We start from the raw sequence: 26,076 nt of genomic DNA on the forward strand, positions 1-26,076 counted from the left end.
GTACATGCAGCGTAATGAGAACTTAAAACATGATCATATCAGAAATTAGTTATTAAATCAAAAACTTATGATCAAAATGTGACATAAGTCTAAGAACAAGCCACAACATTTTTTTTGTGATATGTCTTTTGTTATAAAAAAAAAAGCAAAAAATATCATATTTACAGCACAACACAGAAAAATGTCTGCTAACTGGCAATTATTAATTTGACAGTAACTTTTGATTACATAACAAGCAATGATCTTATACAGCTAATACAGGGTACAAATTGTTAGGCTACAAATCAATGCAAAACACATATCATCACATAATATACATGTAATAGAAATTAACACTGCTGCTTTTTAAAAATACATCATTGTTTTAAAGCTATTTACACAATCAATTCCTTTCTGTTGGAACATAGCACTTTTGTAAGTATATATCACATCTTATCTTACAATTTTATATTTTGATGTATTTTGCAGCGTAAACAATATTAGAAATGAAGGCAAATAGTTCAGACAATTATTGCTTTCATTTTTTTGTTTGTTTACTATCACACTGATTGATCTTTCAAGAAATAAAATCTCGTTGTTTTTTCTTTTCTTTATCTTTTTATAAAATGATGTAGTAAAATAACTATCAATTAAAAATAATTTTTATATAGATTTTTCAGATATAAGATGTAAGAATTTTCTAAATTTACAAATGTCATTAAGATGGAAAAACATAGTAAAAAATATTTCATGTGCTAAAATTTATTCTTTGTTTAGTATGGTAATAATCCTTAACAATTATGTCTGCCATTTATATAAATTTTTGATACTCAATTAAATCAAACAGGGAATCTAAATTGATAGTGTGGAGCAAAAAAAATTGCCTAAAGATTAATCCTATTTAAATTTTTTTTTTTGATAGATGAAAATGTGAATGACCCAATATAGAATTTTAATATGCAAATAATGCTTCTAGCAACATTTAACTACAATTGTACAATTTACAGACCGTTGTTATTTTTCTTCGTTGAAATAAAATTGAAAATGGAAATGGGGAAAAACTGCTTTAATAATATGATCAAAAATTACTTATGCAGCAGTTCATTTGTTATGAGGGGTAACAATATTGTAATGATAAAACAAGCTTCTTTTCTATGACCACACATCTTCTGTGACTCTTGACAAATCAATAACATGAGTCCCTTTTTTGCCAAACATGTGACAATTTGGGCAATATTTAATGATTTAACTTTGACTGAGGTACATGTTTATGATCAATTTTTGTCTTTTTGGGCACTCTAACCAGAAGTGTTTTCCTATTTTTTTTAAAGGAATTAGCAAATCTTTACCAAGTTTTCAAGAATCTTTGCAGATATTCCTTCAAGTGCACTTTTTCTTCATATCACATATTCTCTTGACTGCATCACAGAGTATGAACACATACATCTATCACCCTGACAATGACCTACTCTTTTTAGATGATTTTTTATGATATTTGTACAATGCAACATAAAAAACAGGACACAGAAATTGTAAGTACAGTCCAATATGCTGAACAATTTGTTTGTGCCTATTTGCTATATAAAAGTATCCACAACTCATAAAACTGCCCATAACATTGTGAAAAGAGTGATTAAACAGGATATGGATATAGATGACAGATTGTTTGCTGAATTTTGATTCCCTCCTCGAGGCTGGTTATTACCTGAAACAGGTCTCGGTGTTGTTTTTATATTATGATATTCTGGGCCGAAATCAAAGGGTTTTTCTTTATTTCCTGTTGGATCAGACTTTGTAGGAACTTTGCCGCCGTGTCCGTGTTTATTTTTATTCCAGTGATTTTTATTTTTGTGATAATCTTCATCGTCTCCCCTGTCTGCTCCATCACCAGACCCACTTCCTTCAATTATGCCACTTCCTGTTTCCCGATTAAATCCACTTCCTGTTTCTAAATCATCGTCACCACTGGAATCACCACTGTGATCAGTCACTGTTTCTGATGGAAGAAAAATAATTAAGATTTTCACAACTGCAGGATATTCAATAAATAATCAGCATTTTGATTATTTTGTTTATTATCATTATCACAAAATTATGTAAATAATAAAATGCCCTTATTTGACAATAATTTTTACGCAATAGCTCATTTCTCTTATAACTGGCTAAAAGAAAATCTTCTTTGTTCACTTTGGTCAACAACTGTCCAAGTTCTTCAGAGGTACTGTACTGTTTGAATGTGAATGTTGTACCCCCTCCCCCCCTCAAAAAAATAAAATAAAAAAATAGTGGATTTCCATGGTATCTATTGTCTTACAATGGTACAGTATTTTTCATTTTGCTTTTCCCACCTATCATTTATTGTTTCGACTTCATATTAACCATGTGTGCAAGAATAATACTGGTTCTGTCTAATATATCAAGGTATTGAGGTTTATAGCTGTTTTATGGACAGATAATTATCAGTTAATGTATTTTTCATTTGTTTAATCTCTTGGTATCAACACATATAGCAGAAGAAATTGAAAATTGAAAGACATGAATTAAATATTTAAAAGGGGTCACTGAACTTGGTCCTATTCAATAAATCTTTAACATGACGCAAGACTAAAATATTTTATGATTTTTTTAAAAACCCAACCCCCCTTTTTTTTGATTGACATGGTTCCATGTTGAGTACAATAAAGCAAATGTATAGATTACATGTTATATTTCTATTGGAGCTTGAGGGAATAAAATGTTACTGATACACCCCTCTCCAGATAAAGAAATAGTTGTATTATCTTTATTTCATCATTGCATAAGTAATAATATTTTTAAAACCTGTATTTTACGTAATGCAATACATTTAAGTATTCCAGTGGTTTTTAAAAGACGGTGTAAAGCTTTTTTCATTTGATAATGATGGGAAGTGATTGTTCTGAGAAAGTTTTTAACTAAGAACATTCCTGTGGGTTATCAAGAGTGATCTTCTTATCACACTGATGAAAACTTAACCTTGGAAGTTTATATGTACCAATTCAACAATAATTATTAAACTGCTTTTACAGTGTGGCATTTTGACTTCTTGTCTTGTATCAAATTAAACATCATCAAGGTTGTTAACAATTAGGAGCCATCAATAGACAATGAGTTCGATGCATTTCCATCAAAAACTCTGGTTTTAGTGAACGTCATTTGTGCATTTAGGGACGTCGTCACTTCCATTCCAATGTTGAGCAAGTGGTTGGAAAACTATAATTCTCTATTGTACGAATTATTCGGCAAATTGAATTCTCAAAATTGTCAATCAGCATTGCTATCATTAGGGAATTGTCATTAAGTACCTACAGAACAACCATTATTTCTAGTTTATCCTGCACAATGATGATCACTAAGACGCTTGATGAACGTAAATAGTGCAGGGATACCCCTCTATCTGGTAAATGACGTCATAAAGGCGCATATAATTGACGAGTTTTTCCTCGGTGACAGATGAACTCGAAAGTGGTCTATTATTTAAGACACTGTTTGGATTTGCAAAATGTACAGGTTTCTTAAATCAATTTTTTTGGTTCTGTTTTCTGTTAACTATCAGGAAATCTTTTTTTAACAGGATATCTATAAATGTACAATATATTGATTTACATTTACCTCTGATATATCAAATCCTAAATTCACAGGTTATGTTTTATCAGACAAAAAAAAATCAAAATTCCTATTCTGTGGTTATCAGTTATTACCTGTGTATATATATGTGACATCACCACCTTTGTAGGCTGTTTGTAATTTATCTGTGATAATTTTCAGCTGTATTTTTTGTTGTTCTATGATGTAATTGGCCTCGTTCACGTCCACTGTCACTTCTGGATTGTTTATTTGGTTAATTACACCATCTTTCTGGACCTCAGCCTCATACCTATAAATAAAGAAACAAATAAATAACAAAGATAATAAATAACTAAGCTGAAAAGTACAAATTGACTGAAATATATGCAGGTAAGAGATGTTATTGATCCCAAAAGATACATAAGGTCAAAAAGATATACAATAATGACTTGTTTCAAGTATTTCAAACATACAATTTTATGAGGACTTAGTGAAATGACTCAATGTTATCAATTGAAAAAGGTTTCCATAGACTAACATTAGTGTGATTTCTCAGATTTCATTTACACTTCACACTAACACTAGTTAAAGGCTTCAGCAAACAAAAATCTGATCAACTTTTTTCTGGGTTTGTAAACAGAAACACATTTGTTTTGCCAATACTTCAGCTATAGTTTGCTTTCTACACTTCTGTCCATAAATAAGTGTGCACAGCAAAACTTCACACTTGAGACTGGAAAGAAGCAGGTAACTAGACTTTCTGTGATAATGATTTACTTCAAAGCACTGCATTAACTAGACATACACTATAAAAATCTGTTCAATCTTAAAGTACATCCACAAAATCAATCAAAACAGGATTTATATTATACATGGGAAATCTTATAGCCTTCAACTGAGATTAAAACATGTTACAAAGATAGAATTACTATGCATTTTTTAATAAGGGACAATTAAAAAATAAGCCAAGTATATCCAATTCCCACATTTTTTACAAGTTACAGAACTTTTTTCTCTCATTTTCCATAGGTATTCATATATCTATTACATGTGAATCATTTGTCATTATTTTTTCTTGTCCAATTAGCAAGTACAAGTTTGATTTTCATGCCTGCATGAGAACAACATTTATGTTTCATTAGCATATGTTTTGTTTCGCATCATAACTATGCATGTGGAAATTTGGTGGTACAAAATTGTAACAAAGTATAACTAGCACCCAACACAACCAGCATCAAGTAGCTGGTCATTATCCACTTAAACCTTGAAATACTGTCAAACAAGACCACAGAAAGGGTTTGAGTCCTGCTCCCTTCATTTAAAAATTCCAAGAATGCAACTTATTTTCATTATGAAAATTCTGCAAGGCCTAAATGTCAGTGACTTTTTCCTCTTTCATAAAAAATGACCTTGAAAAGGTTATTTCAGCAGTTTTTGAATTCTAAAAATCAAAACAACAAGCCAACTGAATTACAATATCATTACCAACTCAACAACTAGCCCCAAAATTACTTTAAAAGCATCAATCATTGTAATACATGCTCTCATGAAGTAAGTAGTACATCGATTACAAAGTGCCATAAATTAGCATGTCAAATATTTTAAAAGAACAATGAACTTTGGAACTGAGGTAAAGGTAAAATGAAACGACAAAGTTCAGGTTCATATCATGAATTAACTGATACAAAATATTTTCAATCTACAATGTATCCTTAACAGTCTGATATACAGAGGAATTTTAGTATCACTAAAAATCTTTAAAGAGCATAGTTTCATCAAAATTTTAAAAACTTCAGGTTTGTAAATTTTACACATTTCCCTTTCCCAAACTTATATATTTATTAAAGTTCCACGAAAATCAGTTCTGTAAATATCTAACCTTTCAGCAATATTAAACTATCTCTTATTGGTGTGATGACTTTAAATAGATTACAAAACATGTTGCTGTGTACCCTATTTTTTAACCTGGACATATTTGATGCATATTCATGGATTTCAGTCATATGCAAATTGATGAATAATTAAGGTTTCAGAGATTACAAACCTAGCACGATCTTGTCCATTCCAACATTCATCATCATTATCAGGCTGTGCTGCTATCTTGTCATCATTACAAACAGAATATGGAAGCTGTATCCAGAAATCTTTGGCAGCCTTGACCTTGTCCTTAATATCTCTCACTAACCGGTCTAAACTGGTACCTGCAGCTGTTGTTGGTTTGACATTTTTGCCTCCTGGTGGTTTGTACTGTCCAACGAAATGTTGGTCGTATGGGTTTTTCTTTTCAGCAGCATCCCCAGTTTCTGGTACAACTTCACCTGCACCAAAATTGAGTTTACCTCCAAAAGGGTTCTCTTGTGGATCATCAGCCTGGTGGACCGGTGTAATTGGAGGTTGTCCATGATGATCTTGGGTGGGAGTGCCTACAGTGGAGTTATCAGCAGATCTCTTTCCTCTTACCCCAGAAGACTGTGTCCTAGGTTTCCCACATCCTTCAAATATCTGAAGAAAAAATAATTAATTCATGTACTTAAATCTCAGATAAATAATTCTGTTAAATTCATATTCAGAACAGTCTGTTTCAAGACATATTCAAGATTGGATATCAAACAACTTATTACCATAAATATACAATCAAAATTTGCATTATTTGATTATTTTTTTTTTCAATATTCATGTTATAGCATACATGTATGTCAGTCAATTGTTGTACTCTATATTAGAACATTTATAATCCTTAATATGGGGTAAAAAAATAAAGGCCTCAGGTAATCATATAAGCTTAACAGTAACTTTGTCTTTGTCTCATGTTTATTGATTCACTACATGGAGACCATAAAATTCAGACATACTGCTCCACTAATGGATCTACAACCATAACTTATCTCAAGCATAGTAATCTACTGCTGGTAAGAGATATTATGTTTCATGTATAGAAGATACTCTACTGGACCCCTCTCAAACCACTTCTATTCTTCCAAGCTCACTAATCAAAACCTGAGAAATTATTTGTATAGATCTGCTTTAACAATTAAGTTTAAGACAAAGATTTGCATCATAAAGTAAACCTTGTATCATTAAATGAAAAAATCAATGTACATTCTGATACATGATATACAATCTAGACATGGTTCAAGCTACAGATGGGTTAGTTAAGACATTGTTCTAATTATTATGGTTCTTGAAAAAACATGGTTTCGGCTTAAGCAATGAAATAATTGTTTCAGGCGCACAGCTGGGTCCAGTTAGACATGGCTCTTGCTGCTTATAACCCATAGTTTTGAACAGCTTTTAAGTTTATAAGGGTTTACTTTAAAAATAAGTTAATAAAGGTTATGTATAATATAGGGTTCTAGTGACTTAAAGTTTAGTTTAACATATTTCAAGTTTAAGCTGTCATGGCTGTAGGTTTACTAAGCTTGATTATATTAAGTTTTCCACAAGGTTATGGTACAACAAAACAAAATGCCATTTTACAAGGTTACCCTGTGCATTTAAATCTGACGAATTGACTATTTATATACAATTGTACAGCATGTCAATGATCTATATTGGTAAAAGACATGCACCTATTGGTCATGTGGTGAAATCTGTTGAACCAAGGGCTCATTTGGCAAACTTACAAGTCATTTTATCTCCATGATCTAAAAATACTTTTTCGAGGTACATGGATGATAGAACCTGTCAGGTAGACATTTAAATTATGTTCATTTCTCTCTTATCCAGATTGTTCACTAAAATGACACAAAGGCCCAAATTCATTCCTTGAAAGAAAAGCCACTTAAAACAGCAAACAGATAGGATATAACTGATCGAAAGATTAGACTTCATACAAATCTATTGTGTGTAAAAAAGTGATTTCCTTCTTAAAATTGATTTAACAGACCTGCTCAATTTAAGGAATGTCTTAATGTATTTTCACCTTAATCAATCTGGCAATGCATGCATCTGACCTGCTTCATTAGGTTTCTTCAATTTGTTCAGACAAAGTAGAAAATGAAATTTCTATTTAATCCAATAATGGTCCATTATTAACGCTAAATCTGCAGGTAGACTAGTCAGCCTTCATGCATTAATAATCATTATCTAACCTCAGATTCACCCAGTCTTTAGTATCTATTAAATCAAAATTCTTTTGCATGTTACATTTTTTGTACATCAAAGGTAATTAGAGAGCTTAGATAATTTGTGTGGCCAAGTATCCTTTTTAACAAACCGATATTTGTGTCACATTGTCACTTCTTATTGCATTTCATTTTCTATTATTTACAAAGAATGAAGTCTGGTATAAAGCAATATAAATTTCTGTTATTAAGAATGGCACAATTGAGAATCTGTTCTCTTTGAAATACTAGTCACATTACAAAAATATCAATATTAAATTCTTTAGTGAATAGTATTAATTCAATGGACTATATTTCTTGCTTTTTATGTTCAATCAATGAAGACGTGAACCAGTTATTCCATTTGAAAATTATTTGGTATTAAAGAAGTATTTGTAAAAATACTTTTCTTCTAAAAAGTTATCCTAAAAGCATTCATTTATTTTCATTTTACAAATTGTTTTTTATATTTTGCTTAATTTCAGATAATTGTGTTTAAAACAATTATAATAATATAATAGTAGCTAGGTAAATGATAATCAACCTCTTCCCCCTCCCATTTATGTTTTGGATGTAAATTCACTGATCCCCTTTTCTAGATTTATAAAAAATACTTTACTTCACACAAACATATCTACGAATGGCATATATCTCTTTTGACAGAAGTATAATTGAAATCCATTCTTTAGTTTTATGGAAAAATTCATAACCAAAATGGCATGCAACTCAAAACATAACGTTATTTGTGGGGGAACTTCCATATTTGATATAAAGACCAATTATAATTCCTATAGTATAAGTATCTATTTTGAAAAACCCCACACTATAAGTACCTAGAATTGGAAGGAAAAAAATGAACACCTCTTTAAATAAGGTAGACATTTTTATTAGAAAACTGCGAGATTAGTTGGAATTGGGAATAAAAGAATCAATGCACAAATGGTAGCTTTCTAAATAATTTTGAATAAATCAAAAAGACCTATTTTTCTTTTTTCTATTTTGAAACTTCACAGGTCATAGACAATTCCCTTTGGTAAACAGAAAAGATGTAGGAATGGTTTAGTAATTAACAAGAAATGAATCAACATGCTTTAAAGTAACATATTTAAGGATTGACAGAAATGTTCTATAACTGTAACTGTCAGAATGGGTTTTCCACACATTGTTTACAATGCTTAGGCTGTGGTAATTAAAACTAGAAGATTGGTTGCATAACCACATGGCTTTAGTGCATGTATCATCATTCAATACGGAGGGTCCCAACCTCAAAAAAAGTTTTACATCTGTGCTAAAAGTCTGCAGGAGATGTACTTTCTGTCTGTTAAATATGAGGCTCCTGGTCTGTGATTAATGAATGTATTTGATGCATGTAATGGCAAAGAATTCCTCTATATTAAATTTCCATTAATTGCCAATAAGAGCTACATTAAGGCAGGTTGTTGAAGCTTCTTCAAGAGCTCCATTTACTACATTAATTTGTAATTTATTAAGATTACAGACTACACATGCATTCTGTAGTAACTTGTACATTAAGATGCATATTTTTGAAATGAATTCCAGATCCCATTTTTTTTCGATAAATCATAAAATAGAAATCCATAAAACAAAGCAGTATCTATTTTATTGGACATAAATTGCCATCTAAGATAATTTTAAGGTGATAAAACCTCATCATTTTCTAAAAAGACATCAAGAAAAGAAGTTTAACTGCCTGCTGTTAAATGTCCTTAGATCAACAAGCTTCTGTTAAGGATGAATAAAACATGAATAGACTATTCAAATGATTATTTCATAAAAGAAGTGAATTATGACTGTTTTTAAGGTCAGGATCAAAGGTAGAAAAAAGAGACCAGATAATTTTTTACAGTGACCCCAATCCCAAGACCTTAATACAAAATCACAATAGATTGCAAGTCACACAAATTTGATGATTAAAGTCTTAGGAACTATTACCTATTACTTCTAAATAAGGAACTTTTATGTGTCCAAAACTTGTTAACTATATTCAGTATTAAAATGATAAATTTTACAAAACAAAAGACTTAAGATAATCTTTATATCTAATAGATGGACCTTAAACCAAAAGAAATAATCTAAACCCATGTCCCCTGCTAATGTTACTTTATGAAACAAAAGCTGACCCCAGTCATATGCTTTGTAATTAAAGTAGGTTTAAACTAATGTCTTTTTATGATCTGGGGAAATTTGTTTTCATTTAATAAATGTAGCACTTTCCTCTAATTATAAAGTAATAAAAACCAAACAAGAAAGACACATGTCCATATCATTTTAAAATTTTCAATTAAACTCAATCTTTCAATCATTTTGATCTGATGAATTATCTTTTCTAAACATTTAACTTTCTTTCCAATCTTTCTTTACCGACCCACTAGACTAGCTTCCACTGCTTCAATCCAGTCACAACTTGTTTTGTTGTAAGAGACCTTATACTAACCTGATCACGGACTGTGATGCTGTTCTCTTGAAGGATCATGATGGCATCAGAGATTTTCACATCTATCGGATCAACAACAGATTCAATGTTGAAAGGTCCCTCCAATCGTATTGCTAACTGTTTCATAGCCTCTGAAAAAAAAAATTTAATGGTTAAGCAAACAAAAATCTATTTGCATTTTTTAAATCATGTGTCTTTCATACATCTATATAAAAGTGCAAAACATCATTATCTTTTTTTATTATTTTTGTATAAGCTTCTCTATATAACAATATTGTGCTTTTTTGTTCTGCTATCTGTAAGATTAAAAGACATCATAAAACAAACTTTAACTCTTTTTATAGTTAAATCAATTACTTGTTTTCAGCAAGAGTCACTTTTTAAATAATGTCTATAGATCAAGACCGCAACTAAGTGGCCTTATTCCATCAAGAAATAATGTCAATAGATAAAATTTGATTTCCACTTTTTATATGTTATTATCTTTCAATTCTGGGCGTTTTAATAGCCTTAAAATATACAGGTCTCTTATCTAGTAGATGTACATTAAAAGAATTTTAAATCAAAATTGTGCCTTCCGAAATTTTAGATTACATAACCTATAAGAACTATGCATGTTGACAATTAAATCAAGCCATTGCATATTATTTTCTAGGTTTACGTGTTGTTGAAATTGTTAAGATGCATGTGCACAATTGCACAACACCATTTATATTTAAGTAGCATGGCATGTTTTCTTTGTTAATTCAAAGAATACTTCTGTATTCATGGGCAGAGTCCTTCATTTTTTTATCTTTTCACCTGATGGGAATTCTCATTTTCCGAAAGCCATTTTGATATCACGTAATGAGCCTATACATCTATGTTCCATCAATGTAAAAGACCGCTGCTGAGTTTTATAAAATGTGAGTGATAACTGCAAGAGACACTTCATTACACAATCATGGGAATTAAACTTTAAGCAATTATCTGGAACAATAACTGTTTTGTAGTAACTTTTCACAAGTAATCAACATTTTCACTTTTATCTGTATTTTACGGTCTTTTAAATTGATTTTTGGTGTTCAATAATAAATCTATTGTATGATCTCTTCATTTCCATATCCCAGGATACTTTTATCTAGTAATTAATTTGTAAAATTACAACTTCTTTCTCAATGGACTGCTCGTTCACCATAAATAGATGCTTTGGGGATTTGCAAAATAAGCATTCATTGCATGTATCTTCAAATGGCCAAAAATCATTAAATCAGAACTTGGCTGGAAAGTTTACTGTTGAAATGGCTACAAGGGTGTACTTAAGATATTATGAGGAGATTTTTGTCTATGTAAAAATCTGATTATGAACCCCATCATACCAAGTTTCAACAAACATCAATGCCACACACAACACAAAAATGAAAAGGATAAGATCAACATGAAATTGTTTCTTTAAGCCCCCTCTCTATCATGGACATGTTTGGCAGTATACTTTATAAGAACATTGCTGATAAGGTTTAAAGGCAAGTAACCTTCTACATCAACTGTAGGTCAATTGGTAAAGGTCATTTTGATGGTGGGACAGATTAAAGCAGCCATTTCATGATAGTATACTTTATCAAACTGATCAGGTTCACCAAACGATAGAAATCTTATAATGTGCCTTCTTCAGTTAACTTTATCCTTTATTTAGTTTTTTGAAACATCCATAAAATACTTCACCTTAAATGACCTTCAGTTATATGAATATATCTTATCAAAACACCTTTGTTAAACAAACATAAAACCTATATATATCACCTGACCAAATGACTAATTTTACATGTCAAAATTGATAATCGGAAAGAAATATTGGCCTTTGATGTTAAAACCTCAGTATATATTCTCAAATAGAAAGATCTTTAACAAATTATGATATAGGATATCAGGTACAAGTCACCTCCATTGTGAGTCCAGTCTGAGAGCTTATTAAATGTAACTCAACCATATATAATTTATCTATAAAACAAATCTAAACCTTTATATAAGCCAAATACAGAAAATAAATCTGATGAAAATATTTAAAGTGGAAATCAATTAGTCATGCTAGTTACGATTTTAAGGTGTGAAGTATTTAATGAAAGGGCTTAAGTTTCCTTCTTTCACCTTATTTCTGCTGACCAACTCAAGTTTTTGAACTGAATTCCACCCTTCCCCCCAAACTGAATGTAATGATTGACAGTCTTATCATTTGAACCATAACTTCTGAAATCACATCTGGTGCATGAAAAGATAATAATGATATCATTTACTAAGCTTTGATCAATATTGTTTACTTTTGAACCCAGTTGTTAACCAAATCTCCGACCAGGTCTGTTTACACAATGATAGGGGTAAGACTATGTCCAATATTGAAAATTATGGCTATCATAAATTACACGGTACTCAAGTACGACAACAGTACCCTTAAACAGTCATTTACAAAGGCTCAATAACTGACATTCTTCTAGTCTGTTCTACAGCTATTCTCATAACATTTCAAAACAAATATATCACACATTTCCACCAATCTGTTAATTAAAATTACTTATATCTGGATGTACAATTTGAACCTCACCTGTGCACAGATAACAGACAGATTTCAATCAAACAGAGGATTTTTTTTCTTTTTTGGAATTTTGCCGATAGTCTACTAGAATAGATCTCAGCTTAAGAAAAAATCACAATCTTCCTTTGATGTAGCAATACAATAACTTGTAAATATTTGTCTTGATAAATAACTAATTAAATGTATTAGGGATGTACCCCAGAGTTCTGTAAATGGGATGATTTTATCATCAAAATAATTTCCTTTGTTAGTACATGTATAGTATATAGTGCTCCACGGGAAACCTGTTTCCTACATAGTTATCTACTAACCTATTTTTGACACAGGAAGATGTGGATCTTGAATATTATTCCCCAATTTTAAGTTGTGACAGATATAATCAATAACAACATATTGAGGTATATGAACAGAACCCAGAATACTACAGACGGATACATAAATGAAAAGTCATGCTATGGAAAATGTAGTTTCTAGAAAACATTTTCAAATTGAAATATTCTCTTATTGAGTTATAAGGTATAATGTGCCTTCCTTATCCTTGGCCTTAATATTTATTTTTATCTAAAATGGAATAACATAAACATTATTTTTAGGTGTGACTTATCTTTAAACTATAAAAGCATTGATGATCTAATTCATATGAACTTGAATTCAATTCAGGTCATAAAACGCGGAAACTTTTTTTAACTTTTATACATAATTTCCTGTCACCAAGTTTTTTACAGATCTATTCAACAAATTTGTACACAAAAGAATGAAAAATGAAAATTACAGATTTAGGACAGATAGAATACCGCCTACAACATTATCATGGAGATCAGAGTGTATAGTAGGAAAAGACTTTTTCTGGATCCAGGCAATTTTCTATTTTAAAGTGCTGACCTCACAATTAAAACTTGAACCTTCTTTATCAAACAAATATTTGAACTATTCAGTATGTCATCAAATCAATATTTGCTTTAGTTTCCCAACACTTCTCCATACTTGACAAAATAGGACTGTAAATAATGCGCATATTTAAACTTCCGACGACAACGATGAAAAAATGAAAAGGTGGGTTGTTAAATAACAAGAGACAGTGACGAGACTGAATCACACCGCATACCTGAGGGTTAGAAATGTAAACATACAAGTGTTTAAACAAAGTCAAAAATGTTCCCACTTGGAATATTTTTTATAGAAAATTGACGCCATAATTTCTGTACATTACTTTAACCAAATAGAGAAAAGCTTCACAAATAACCCTCTGTCACACGTAATAAGCCAATTTCTACAGAGATCAAGACCTCTAAACTGAAGCACATATTATGGCCATTTATCATTAATTACAACAAGTGATTTATCATAATTTTTGCAACCTTTCAAATTCAGTTAACAAACAATTTACACACAAAACTCTTTTTTAAGTGATATTTTGCCTGTTATTTTATTTAGTTAATATCTGAAAGGCAATCATCATAATTGACAACCATAAATGAAGGCTCTGATGATTCATGGAAATTAGGGGGATCAATTTGGGATTTACATAAAAAAATAAATTGCTCACTACTATTACCGAAACGATATAAAGTTAGCTGATTGAAAAAAAATTTCAACTTCTAATCTGTTCGATACAAAAAAATACATTTAAATGTCTTGCAATATGTTTAAAATAAAACCATGCATCTGCAGATCAGTGCATGTACATCTGTTCCCGTCTTTCATTTCATATTTAAATCCATACCCTTTTTTTAAAGAATGAAAAAAGATGACGTTTATGGTTTGAATGACTTTCTTAAATGATTTTAATCTCAATCTAAGAAACATAAGCTACATTTTATAAATATTCACAAAATAGGTTCAGGTTTCCAATATTTGAAAACAAATAAACATGTCACACTTATAAAACTTATTTTTGGACTATAAACACCTTCACAAAATATTTATTCTTGAACTCAAGATGTCATTTTAAGGCTATAATCCTCAACTAATTTTTGAAATACCAAACACTGAAGTTTCAATCAAGAATACACAACAAATACATGAACATTTTTAAAAGATATTGAATTAAAAGACTCATTTGGTTATGGATGGCATAAATGTAGTTCCAAGTTATTAGCAATACATGTACTTATCAGTTATCAATTTAATTTTGTTTGGAATGAGAAGATCTTGGGAATTTTTAATCAGTTGGTAAAGTGGGGGGTTGGTATTCAGACATTTTTGTTTATAAAAAGGGAAATCAAATCCCAGGATTCTAAAGTCCTCACTGGATCTTCAAATGGTTATACACTTTATACTTTAACATTACCAGAAATTTGAAAATCTTCATTTGGTAAAACTTAGATTTAGTTATTTTAATTAGCCCTAACCCTACCTACCCAGAAAATAGCTGCCTACTCAAAATCTTTTATTGTCCTGATCTGAAAATATTTTTTTTTTTATTCAGATAGGCATGGACAATAAACATCTGATACTTAAATTTCTCTTTGCCAAAAAAAGAAAATGCTAACCTACCGTATCCACTGTCTCGATGTTGGGTAGGGTTTGGGCAAACTGAAATATTTTTAAGTGTGGCCTTAACATGTATTTCATTTTGTTATATCTCTATAATGTAGCGTGTTCTGTTCAAAAGGTACCAGCTTTATAAAGTCATAAGGTCCGGTATTTTACATGCACAATGTGACTTCTTTTTATTATTGCAGTAAATGTAACCCCAAAACCTAATAAAAAACAATAGACAATAAATATTAAATCTCATTTTTTTTACAGCTTATTATCTACCAACAACCTGCGAAATAAATCTTTTAACCATAAATGTCAACTGAAATTTCATATTTCATAAATTCCTATAAATTTTAATAGGTTCTAAAATGACTTGAACGATTATGTGATTTATGTAAATCAACATATTTGGGGTGCTTTAAATGTTGCAGAATCAGTAAGGGATGGTACTAGCCTTTATTAAAATGGTAGCATGTTTTTTTGGTATTCTAAAGGGTTCATATATATATATATTTGTATGTGAGTATTTAATGAAAAACGAAACTATACAGAATGGGTAAAATTATTAAGAAACTCAATTAAGTTCTGATCTACATTTCACGAGAGATTGCTTAATTTCAGACCATATAGATGGGAAGCATGGTTTTCTGCTTAGTTCCAATAATAAACCAATAAATCTGGCAAGAAAAGTAGGGCAAGAGAGAGCCACAATGCAATTTTCCATATTAATTATTCTAAGGGGCATAATTACTCCCGTATAAGTAGTGGATTAGCAATAATGATCACACAAGTCTTAGATTTCAACAATATATACATTTGAAATATTTTTATAAAACTATGAAAATAATAAAATTGAGAATGGAAATGGGGAATGTGCCAAAGAAACAACAACCCGACCATAGAGCAGACAACAGCATGAATGTATGTACTTGAGTACTTGAAAAGGTTATTTCCTTTTAATTTATTATTTACACATCCAAGGGGCACAACTTCAATAGAAACAGCTGATCAATGTTGCAAAGGGGACATAACTAATGGGGACATACCGGTAACTAATGGAGACATAACAGGGTTCAATATTAAAACTGTTAAATCATGTTGGCCCTTCCCCCTCATAGCAAAAAAACATGACACATAACTTGTCCCAAAAGGGGACAATAATGAATGTCCAACTAGTTTTACTAATGAAGGAATTCCATGCCGTCTTCTCACAGAACCCGACAATCAATACTTTCCTGTAATATTATTTTTAGCAAATGTCATGATGAATTTTTGATGTTATTTGTATGCTACTTTGCCCCTCTAATAATGGGTGTAATTTGTGCTTAATTCAGTAATTTTTATAGAAGATTACAGGTCCATTCAAGGATTTGAACATTACATTCAAAATATTGTATACATTGAAGCTTTTTAAAAAATGTTTATTCCTACTTTATCATTTTTCTTTTCCTTTTCAGACAACATAATTGATATATCTATATATAGTGTCCTTTTATTCATAAATTACGGGCTTGTTTAATATACTTGTTAAGTATTTTAAAGTGTCATGACTCCCGTTTATGTTTTCTTTTTTTCTAAAGTAATATAGTATAAAATTCCTTCCACATGATGTAATTACACCATGACAGATCGGTCTTTCTCGGTTATACAATATAAGGTGATTACTGCTGACATATGGCAGATTCTGATTTCAAACACCCTTAAAATATTCAATACTTTGACTTAAATGTGATACTTTTTTCTTGTTCAAAAGTCAATTAGGTCTGGTGACAGATTGCGTCTATTCTCGCAGTCTTATCCAGTCTGATATACATGTGCTCCCAGCTGTCTTACAGATGACCTCGACATTATAAGGAGACAAAACACGAAGAAGTGTCACAGCAATTTATAATGATGAAAGTAGTGTTATAAAGTACCACTGCACATTAAGAAAACCGCAGAATGCCAAAGATTTTTGCAACATTACTGAAGTTTTTAACATGTCTTTGAATCATTTTAAATATTTCGCGTTTCAACTTTCTCTTTTCTCACTGTGTGGATTTCCTTTAATGATGATGGGGTTAACTGAGGGAAAAGTATCTTCAAAAACTGTCATTTCAAGATTCTTCAGGACTGTATTTCCTATTGTCAATATACTAGAGTTTAATAAGATTTTCAATTCAATTTTACAGTCTATCTCTAGTGGCAACAGACTTGACTTTTATAAATACAATTTAAATGTGGAATGCCAAAAAAAGATTTCATTTCTTTACCACAGAAAGTAATAAAAAATCTTATTACTTGAATTATTCTGGAAATTTATAAATTGTATACCAGTTTATCTTTTTATACATGCAGGTGCCATTACTAAAAGCAACTGCAGTTTTGTGGTTGTTTCGTTATTAACCAAGATCTTACCAATATAATCATTCCAAAGAATATTAAGTTCTGCATGGTAAGCTAAACATCCCTTCATGGTATTCAGACAGTAATTGTTGCATGGCTTGGTTTGTGTAAGGCCTCGGCACTGTGGACAGTAGGACATTCTCATTAATGCTTTGGTACAGGCTGGTGTTGGTCGAAGCTAAAAATAAAATGGCAATTTTACTTAGTACACAAATGTGAACGACAAATACTCATTAATCATTCAGTTTTAACCTTAGTTTAAACTGTTTGTGGAAGTTATATTTTCATAAGCCTTTTCAGCAAATCTAAGTTGACAACTGGTGAAAAATTCTGACATTAGCAATCAACAATCAGTGAAAACCTCAAAACAATATTTCAATCTGATGCCTTAATTTATTAAGTATTAAAATTAAGCAATCTACACCCCAAATTCATGACAAAGAGAGAAGCCATGATGCTTGGGATCTCGCTGAATTTACCAAACAAATTTAATCAAGTGTTTACCGGCCCAGACCAGTTTCTACTGGATTCCAGCATCGGGTAACTTATTTAATTTAGGTATTCTCTAATCAATTAATTGACACTTATTGACTTAATAGTAAATCATTAATTGAAAACAAAATTAACTTCCATTAATATATGCATGTACTCTCAACACCAAAAATCAAGATATATAATACTGAACTAAAAAACTTCATTATAAAATGTGTATTCCATTCTGATCAATTGGTAATAAAAGAAAATCTTGATTGTTACCACCACTATCCTAGTTATAAAATCAATAATTATTTTTTTGTTTTACTCCATGTGGGCTGGCACATAGGGTGACTAACATCAGAATGAACGTGTCTGCAATGACATTAACTCAACTTCTCAACCTAAATCCAATATTAAACATGTGATATCATATTAAGATATATTATATATTCATCATAGTTTAATTAAGATATGTTCCAACTTTCAGAACCCATTGCATAATCTAGTACAGGCTGCAATATGCTGCAACATATTGTCGAGACAAAGTTAAGACCTCAAGAAAGACATGTCTGCTACGTCTGTGACCAATTTTATCTACATACACCTTTCTTCAGATGCACCCATTCATAATGACATTGTTTCAAAAGAGCTTTATTTGGAAGATCCCATTGATACAGTTATGAACTGATACTTCACATAGAATTTAAATACAGACATTTCATGATTTTGTTTGAGATAAGATAGGGTAATTTTCATTAACATTTATATGCAATTATGGTAAAGGCATCAAAGACATGGACTCTGAATTATTTATAATTTATTAGGCTTAAAAATCAGTGTTAGCTAGACATGGATGGTTTATTAATTTTACAGATCCACACACAATTTTTCTAATAAAAACTTTGTCTGCTATGTCTGTCTTAATCTTAGCCCAAACATATACTCACACTACTACAAATGCTTGCCTATGAATTTGTAAAAACATGAAAACATTTAATCTAAGTTCTTTCATGATTAGTCTTGCCTCTAACACTTAAATTTTGTAAATTTATAGTTTTAATCTTTTTTTAACAATCAATGAAATTTATTTTTAAATTGTATTAAAAAGCTACCTGACTCAAATAAGACCAGAGTATGACTACAAATGTTTTTATTATGCATACATCTGCTCTGCCTCTACCATCATCAATATGTTGTGCCTAAAGGAATTGTATGTGTTTTATTGGTGTATCTAAAGAATTGCACGAAATCACAACAAAATGAAACCACAACAACTGTCTTCCATGAGCTGACTAATTGGAAAAGTAATTTGGTCATTTCAACTATTTAAACCTGTGCTTAGACAAATAAATCTACTGATTTCAATATCTAATGCAATAACTGGAAAGATTTTCATATAACTGGGAGACTTGAGTCTAAAAATATGTAGTAGTCTAAAGAATAGACAGAAAACGAAATTGCATAACAATCATTGTCAATGCATGCCTCTATCCATAATTCTAAGAAATCCTACTTTAAGTCAAGTGTATTCTGAACTTTTTTTGTGTTGTCAGAGCTCCAGATAAGCTGCGTATTTGCGTGATCCCGCTATACAAATAATAAAAAACCCAATGCAATTGCCCATTGTTGGGTTCAATAACCCAATTAATTCAAAGGGAAACCCAATTATATGCCAAAAACATTAGTTCTCAACCCTTTTATTGGCTACAGTTTACGTTATTTACCCTTATCTGTTTACAGTCGTTGCGTAAATCTTTAATTTTTTATAATATTCATAATTGGAAATTTCCTTTCGTCCTAAAAATAAATCCCTGCATCAAGTAGCTGAAATGGGTCCCTGTTGGAGTTTTCCATTGCTTAATAAGTACACGTTTTTTAAAACATTTCAATCTTCTCGGCGTTTATCCATTAGCATGTGTCATGAAGTCATATTTGTTTCGAATTGCTCGGGATTTATCATAACATACATTGAATTCAAACAAAAGTGTATGTCCGATAAAAATATTGAATAGAAGCATGTTTTCTGCTTCTTTTGAAAAGCTGAGGGAATGTACTGATGATAACAAGACCCAACCAGTTTTATTAGGAAGCGTCCTCGAACGCACGGGCGTGTATGCATACCTTAAAAAGAACATTGCAATCAAACATCAGGTTTTCGTCAAAAAAAAAAACAGTTGGAAAAAGTGAAAGGCCAAATCAATTATGACATGATAAACATGATAAAGCACCAGAAACCTAAAGTTCTAGTAAAAGACAACTAAACCAGTAGATTTATGTAAATTGAATAAAACTTAAACATTCATGTATAATTAGAGTTCTTATACTATTTTTATTTCATTTTACGGTTAATTTATGAATACACATATACAGGCACTGTCACTGGTCTCAGAATTTATTATATAAAGGTACATGACGTGTGCCTGTGAATACACATATCCATTTTTGTGAGAAAACACAAAACTGGCAGAAAGTTTAAAACGGGACACAAATTGAACCTACTATTGCTCCTCAGTGAATAAACCAAATAAAACAGCTAGCAAATAACCCTAAACCAAATAAAACAGCTAAACAAAGAAAGAAACACATTTAAGATGGAAAAAAATCTGGGGTTGATATTGCCTAAATATTCAATATTGTGTTGATGAAAAAACCCAATACATTAAGGAGCTTGGTGGTGAAAAACCCAATTTGATATTAACATGAGGGGTGAACTGGAATTGATAATGCAATAAAAAAACTTTATCACCCAATTATATAAGAAAATGGTGGGTAAAAACCCCAATTTGTGAATCCTTATCTGGAGCTCTGGTTGTTATGAAATTTACGTTCTATATGTACAATCAATTCTAATTTGTTTTCCTCAAGCTTTTTACATTCTATGATGAATAAGGTATATAAATAGGCTGATAAAGAGTAAATGTTGTTCATTTCAATTTAAGTACTTAATGGACTTGTTTTAGAGTTACAGTACCAAAATAAATGTATTTCAAGAGTACTTTTTGACACATTTAGATCTTAAGTGTCTTATGTATAATATATTGCCACTCATTTACTTTTTGTACAAAGTTTTACATTTACACCATCAAAGATAAAATAATCTTAGCAAAAATTAAATAACTGCAAGTAAAACATGCAAATATGATAAAAGTGTTTTGAAACAGCCATTAAATCACTGCACCTCAAGCCATTCTGTATGAATAAAATATTACAATGTAATAAAATGTGAACTGAGTTCAACTGCTGCTTTCATGTTCCCTATTTAATGTCTACCTTCATTTATTGAAGAATTCAACCACTGTTTACAAATAAACAACTGTCATTTGGAAAATAAAAACAAAACATTTAGTAAAACTTTAGGGAGATTTGTGTTCTTAACACTGTTTCAGACCATTCACTGCTACATGGACAGTGAAACATGGTAGAATATATAAGTGTGACATGATCATCATCAATAACAAAACCATTACCCAATTCACGATCCATCCCCTTCAAACAAGTACCTACATTAGATAATCTCTTTACAATGTAAGTCTTTTCATATATTTCTTCAAACTAGGAAGACTGGCAGAAACATGCATAAGAAAAAAACTCAAGAGTTTTTTCTGATATTTTTACCACTGCATGAGGAATTTCACAAAGAATGACAGAAATCTGAATCACAGATCCTTCCTGAAATTTGTTGAAGGACAAGAGGACATGTGGTCGAACTACAATGATTCATCAGACAGACCACAACAAGTCTAACCAAAAATGTAGGAAACAATCTTATCTGTGAAATCAGGAAAAATTAACAAATTTCCCTGTACATTATTCTATTATTATATTATTTTTTTCAAAATTTAGTGATTTTGTTTACTCTATAAACATAAATGTAAGAATAATCAGGTACAAAATTTAAGTCTGAATCTGATAAAAATGTGGCAATATTTTTTTGTTTTTATTCTGATTATATATAAATTCCATAAAAGGGGATCAGACATTTTGTTTATCTACATGTAATGTTTGTTTATCTATTTTTCAACAGATGAGTGGCCAATAACTTTATGCTTGCCCAAAGTAGTGATAGCATGGTAGAGAAAATGAATAAATGCTAAATAACACATACATGTAACAGTTAATTCAAAATCTTCACAGAATTTACTCATCATGGTGTGATTTTTATATAGGAACATTTATTTGAAAGGGACTAGTATCCAGACACAGATATTCAGACAGACAAATGAACCTACTGACATAGAATAAAAGCATGTTTAGCTGATTAAACAAGTTTTATCCTAATTTCACAATGTCGATGTTATCCAATGAATTTTCCAGCCTAATAAATTTGAAGTCTTATGTTTTGGCAAGGCTTTTGTAAGCCTTAAAGTTGTTTAAATGCAAGGTATATATTATACTTAAGTACGCCTATCAATTTTCCAACCAGTATATGACATGAACTTGAGGCAATTCATTTTTCACAATGAAGGTCAAAAACCTCACTGAATTCTATTCCTTATCAATCAGTCCAGACTTCATAGGACAAGTTAGGGAAAGGTCCTTTGTGTCAAGAATACTTAATCTTCATTCTTCAGTAGTCTTGTGGAGATATTTTCATCACATATGCAGTGATTTCAACACATTCATATAAGTAATTCTTAAGTTCTAAAGAAAAATATATTTGGTGGAAAAATTTACCAGGTCACTGATCAATTTTTTTTTTCAGCTAATGAAACTAACTGGTTTTGATCTTTTTTATGTTTTGTTTTGTCTATTTCTGAAAACATCTGGCGAATAAAACAAGGAACTTTGGAATTAGTATAAATGTTTTTTCTACTGTAACAACATGATGAAATCCCTGGCCTCTGCATGCTAATGAATATATCTTTGGACTTAAGGATTTAAGAAAATCTGGCTTGATTTGCATGTCAGAGTCCAGACTTTTTAAGTATGGACTCATCTTAATGAGAACTCTTAACTGTGAATTACGGAGGGAAAAGACTTTTTTCTGTAACATCAATGTTTTGTTTTCTTCCATACCCAAGTGTTCAAACAATTTCCCCAAGTTTGTAGCTTCACAGAAATGTGTTTCATACAGCGTACCTGTGTGAAACACTGAGATAACTGGAGTCAATTGTATGTATTAGCTTAAGTAAATAAATGTATGAAAACTGTAACCTATGCTGGCAACAGAGAAATGTTGTTTCATATCACAAAGTTCAGATACAGAAAACAACAGAGTTGTGTTTGTCTTTCACAGGGGTCAGGATGAACTTGTTTGCAGAAGTTTACAGCCTATATGTTTTACTATTACACTTCAAATAAAGTATTTGTATCAAATATATTAAAACTGTTGTGTACATGTTCGTGGCATCACAATCTCATAATTCCAAATCGTTACATTTTTTTTAATGATAAACTAAAATAATTAACCATTCAAACTCCAAATATACAAAGAACCGGTGAGAAAATGTCTTATCTAATGTTGGCGTTTTCGTTTGAATGTGAAAAAAAAAGTTATATGTTTTATATTATTTCATACATGTGATACAGACAAAATTTTAACAAAGGCCTTGTAATTCATAACAAAAATTTACATGAAAAAAGTTCTTTAGAGAATGGATGCAAGTCTTTCTTTCCTAACATTAGTCTAAAACTAATCAAATATTCTATGGATCATAAGCCATGAGCAGAGTAAACTATAATACTTTATTCTTAAATTAAATACCTTTGCAACTTCTAGAATGACATCTCTACCAATGGCCAAACCTTGCACAAATGTTCTTGCAGCAATAAAAGATCGCCTTACTTGGCTGGATAATTTTTGAGGCACAGCTCCAAAAGGTTTCAACTGGTCCATTTTGCTAGTCACACACTTAAGATAAACATCATCAAATTTATGTTGAACATTTAATAACTGGAACATTCGCCGCAATAAGTTTTCGAAAAATTTGTCTAATGTGGAAGTAAGGCTTTTGTCTGTTCCTTTATAATACTTCAGTAAATCTTCAAATAATTGTGTAAATATTTCTGCATTTTCTCTATAAAGTAACCCATATGTTTTAACAAACATTTCATGTAAGTCTTTCTTGGCATTGTGTAATAATTCTGTAAAAAATTCTGAAAAAGAACAAAACAATTAATTAATATTACAAATGTATATTCTGTTAAAACAAGTGAAACTGCGAGCTACTGCTCACTGATGATACCCCCGCCGCAAGTGGATAATATTAATAGTGTAAAAATATGCAAGTGTTCGGTAAACAGGAAGTTGTCGAGTGATGAATCTGAAAATGCATCACACGGTATAGCTGACTTATAAAAATCCTGAAACCAAATTTCAGAAATCCTTGTATTGTAGTTCCTGAGAAAAATGTGACGAAAATTTTTTACTTGGTTATCATGTGTAAAATCATACAAGTGTTCGGTAAACAGGAAGTTGTCGAGTGATGAATCTGAAAACGCATCACACGGTATAGCTGACTTATATAAATCCTGAAACCAAATTTCAGAAATCCTTGTATTGTAGTTCCTGAGAAAAATGTGACGAAAATTTTCAACTTGGCTATCATGTGTAAAATCATACAAGTGTTCGGTAAACAGGAAGTTGTCGAGTGATGAATCTGAAAACGCATCACACGGTATAGCTGACTTATATAAATCCTGAAACCAAATTTCAGAAATCCTTGTATTGTAGTTCCTGAGAAAAATGTGACGAAAATTTTCAACTTGGCTATCATGTGTAAAATCAGACAAGTGTTCGGTAAACAGGAAGTTGTCAAGTGATGAATCTGAAAACGCATCACACGGTATGGCTGACATATATAAATGTTGATACCAAATTACAGAAAGGGTGGATGTGTAGTTCCTGAGAAAAATGTGACGAAAGTTTCATGGGACGGACTGACTGACGGACTGACGGACTGATGGACGGACGGATGGAAGGACTGACAGACAGAGGTAAAACAGTATACCCCCCCTTTTTTAAAGCGGGGGTATAATAAACAATTATAAAAATGTATAGTGTAAAAAAGGCTTTACATAATGAAATTCTTTTACCAGTGGATTCTGATGACTATATATGGGTAGTTTAGAGCAGGTGTTATAAATGTAAATTAAAATGAATCCTTTTTTAATGCTTAAATTGACCATTTAACTTAACTTCTTTACAGTGTTAACTTGAAAGCCTGAGATTATCAAACAGACATAAAAGAAAGAAATAGATATGCATTATAATTGTCCTATATGACCTAAAAGCTTTTATTCAACATTTTTATTGAATTGAGACTTTGGTAGCTTTCATCTGTGCACAATCTATCCCCAATGAAGTTATTAACAAAGCTTTTTAATCTTGAACAATATACTTTCACCCAGTGCCATTCTAAGACTTATATATATATATCTCTATTTAGCATTATTAAAGTACACGTAACAATGACCTGTATTATCTTTAGGCATTCAGAAAGTTTTCATTTCAATTTCATTCACATATTTACGATTGTTCATCTTTGATTTATTTTTGCACTTTGATGTACTTTTCATTGATCTACCTTATGCACATTTCTGATCTGGCAGCTACAATAAAAACATGTTTTTGATATCATTTGAGATAGCCTATCAAAATGCATTACTTGAGTAACAGGCTTTCAAAGCAAACAAAATATATGACGCAGATCAAATTCAAGTTGATCCGGCTATATAATTTATTCTCTTCATCTCACAAACTAAGTTTCAAATTTTTATGAAAGTAATATATTAACTCAGTACATTGTATAAATGCATACTAATGCATACCAGTTGCCTATTGAATTAGAAGAATATACATACATTTCAGCTCTGTCATATTTACATAAATAATATAAGGTTGTCCTTCCACTTATAGGAAACCTTTAAGCATGACAAATTGAAATCAGGGGTTAAGATTCTCATTTTCTGCTAATACAATGAAGAGATTGTCGGACTAATGAAAATCCTGAACTTTCATTCAGGAATTCATAAATATTAAAATGAATTTCGAAAAGCCAATACACATATGTTGAAGAATGTACCCAGCAGCGATAACCTCC

At 30.9% G+C, this 26,076-nt stretch overlaps 1 protein-coding gene across 1 annotated transcript in view; it reads right to left on the reverse strand.

Annotated features, from left to right (window-relative positions):
• Nucleotides 1–1,373: 1,373 nt before the first annotated feature.
• Nucleotides 1,374–26,076, reverse strand: part of LOC143069373 (glypican-6-like) — a 33,141-nt gene continuing 8,438 nt past the window's right edge. The window contains exons 3-8 of the mRNA XM_076243969.1: nt 23,739–24,130; nt 17,570–17,735; nt 10,123–10,253; nt 5,609–6,066; nt 3,699–3,874; nt 1,374–1,975 (exon numbers count right to left, since the gene is read on the reverse strand). Coding sequence (XP_076100084.1) covers nt 1,578–1,975; nt 3,699–3,874; nt 5,609–6,066; nt 10,123–10,253; nt 17,570–17,735; nt 23,739–24,130 — 1,721 coding nt within the window. The 3' untranslated portion in view covers nt 1,374–1,577. The remainder of the gene's footprint in view (nt 1,976–3,698; nt 3,875–5,608; nt 6,067–10,122; nt 10,254–17,569; nt 17,736–23,738; nt 24,131–26,076) is intronic.

This window comes from Mytilus galloprovincialis, chromosome 3, assembly GCF_965363235.1.
Source record: "Mytilus galloprovincialis chromosome 3, xbMytGall1.hap1.1, whole genome shotgun sequence".
NCBI lineage: Eukaryota > Metazoa > Mollusca > Bivalvia > Mytilida > Mytilidae > Mytilus > Mytilus galloprovincialis.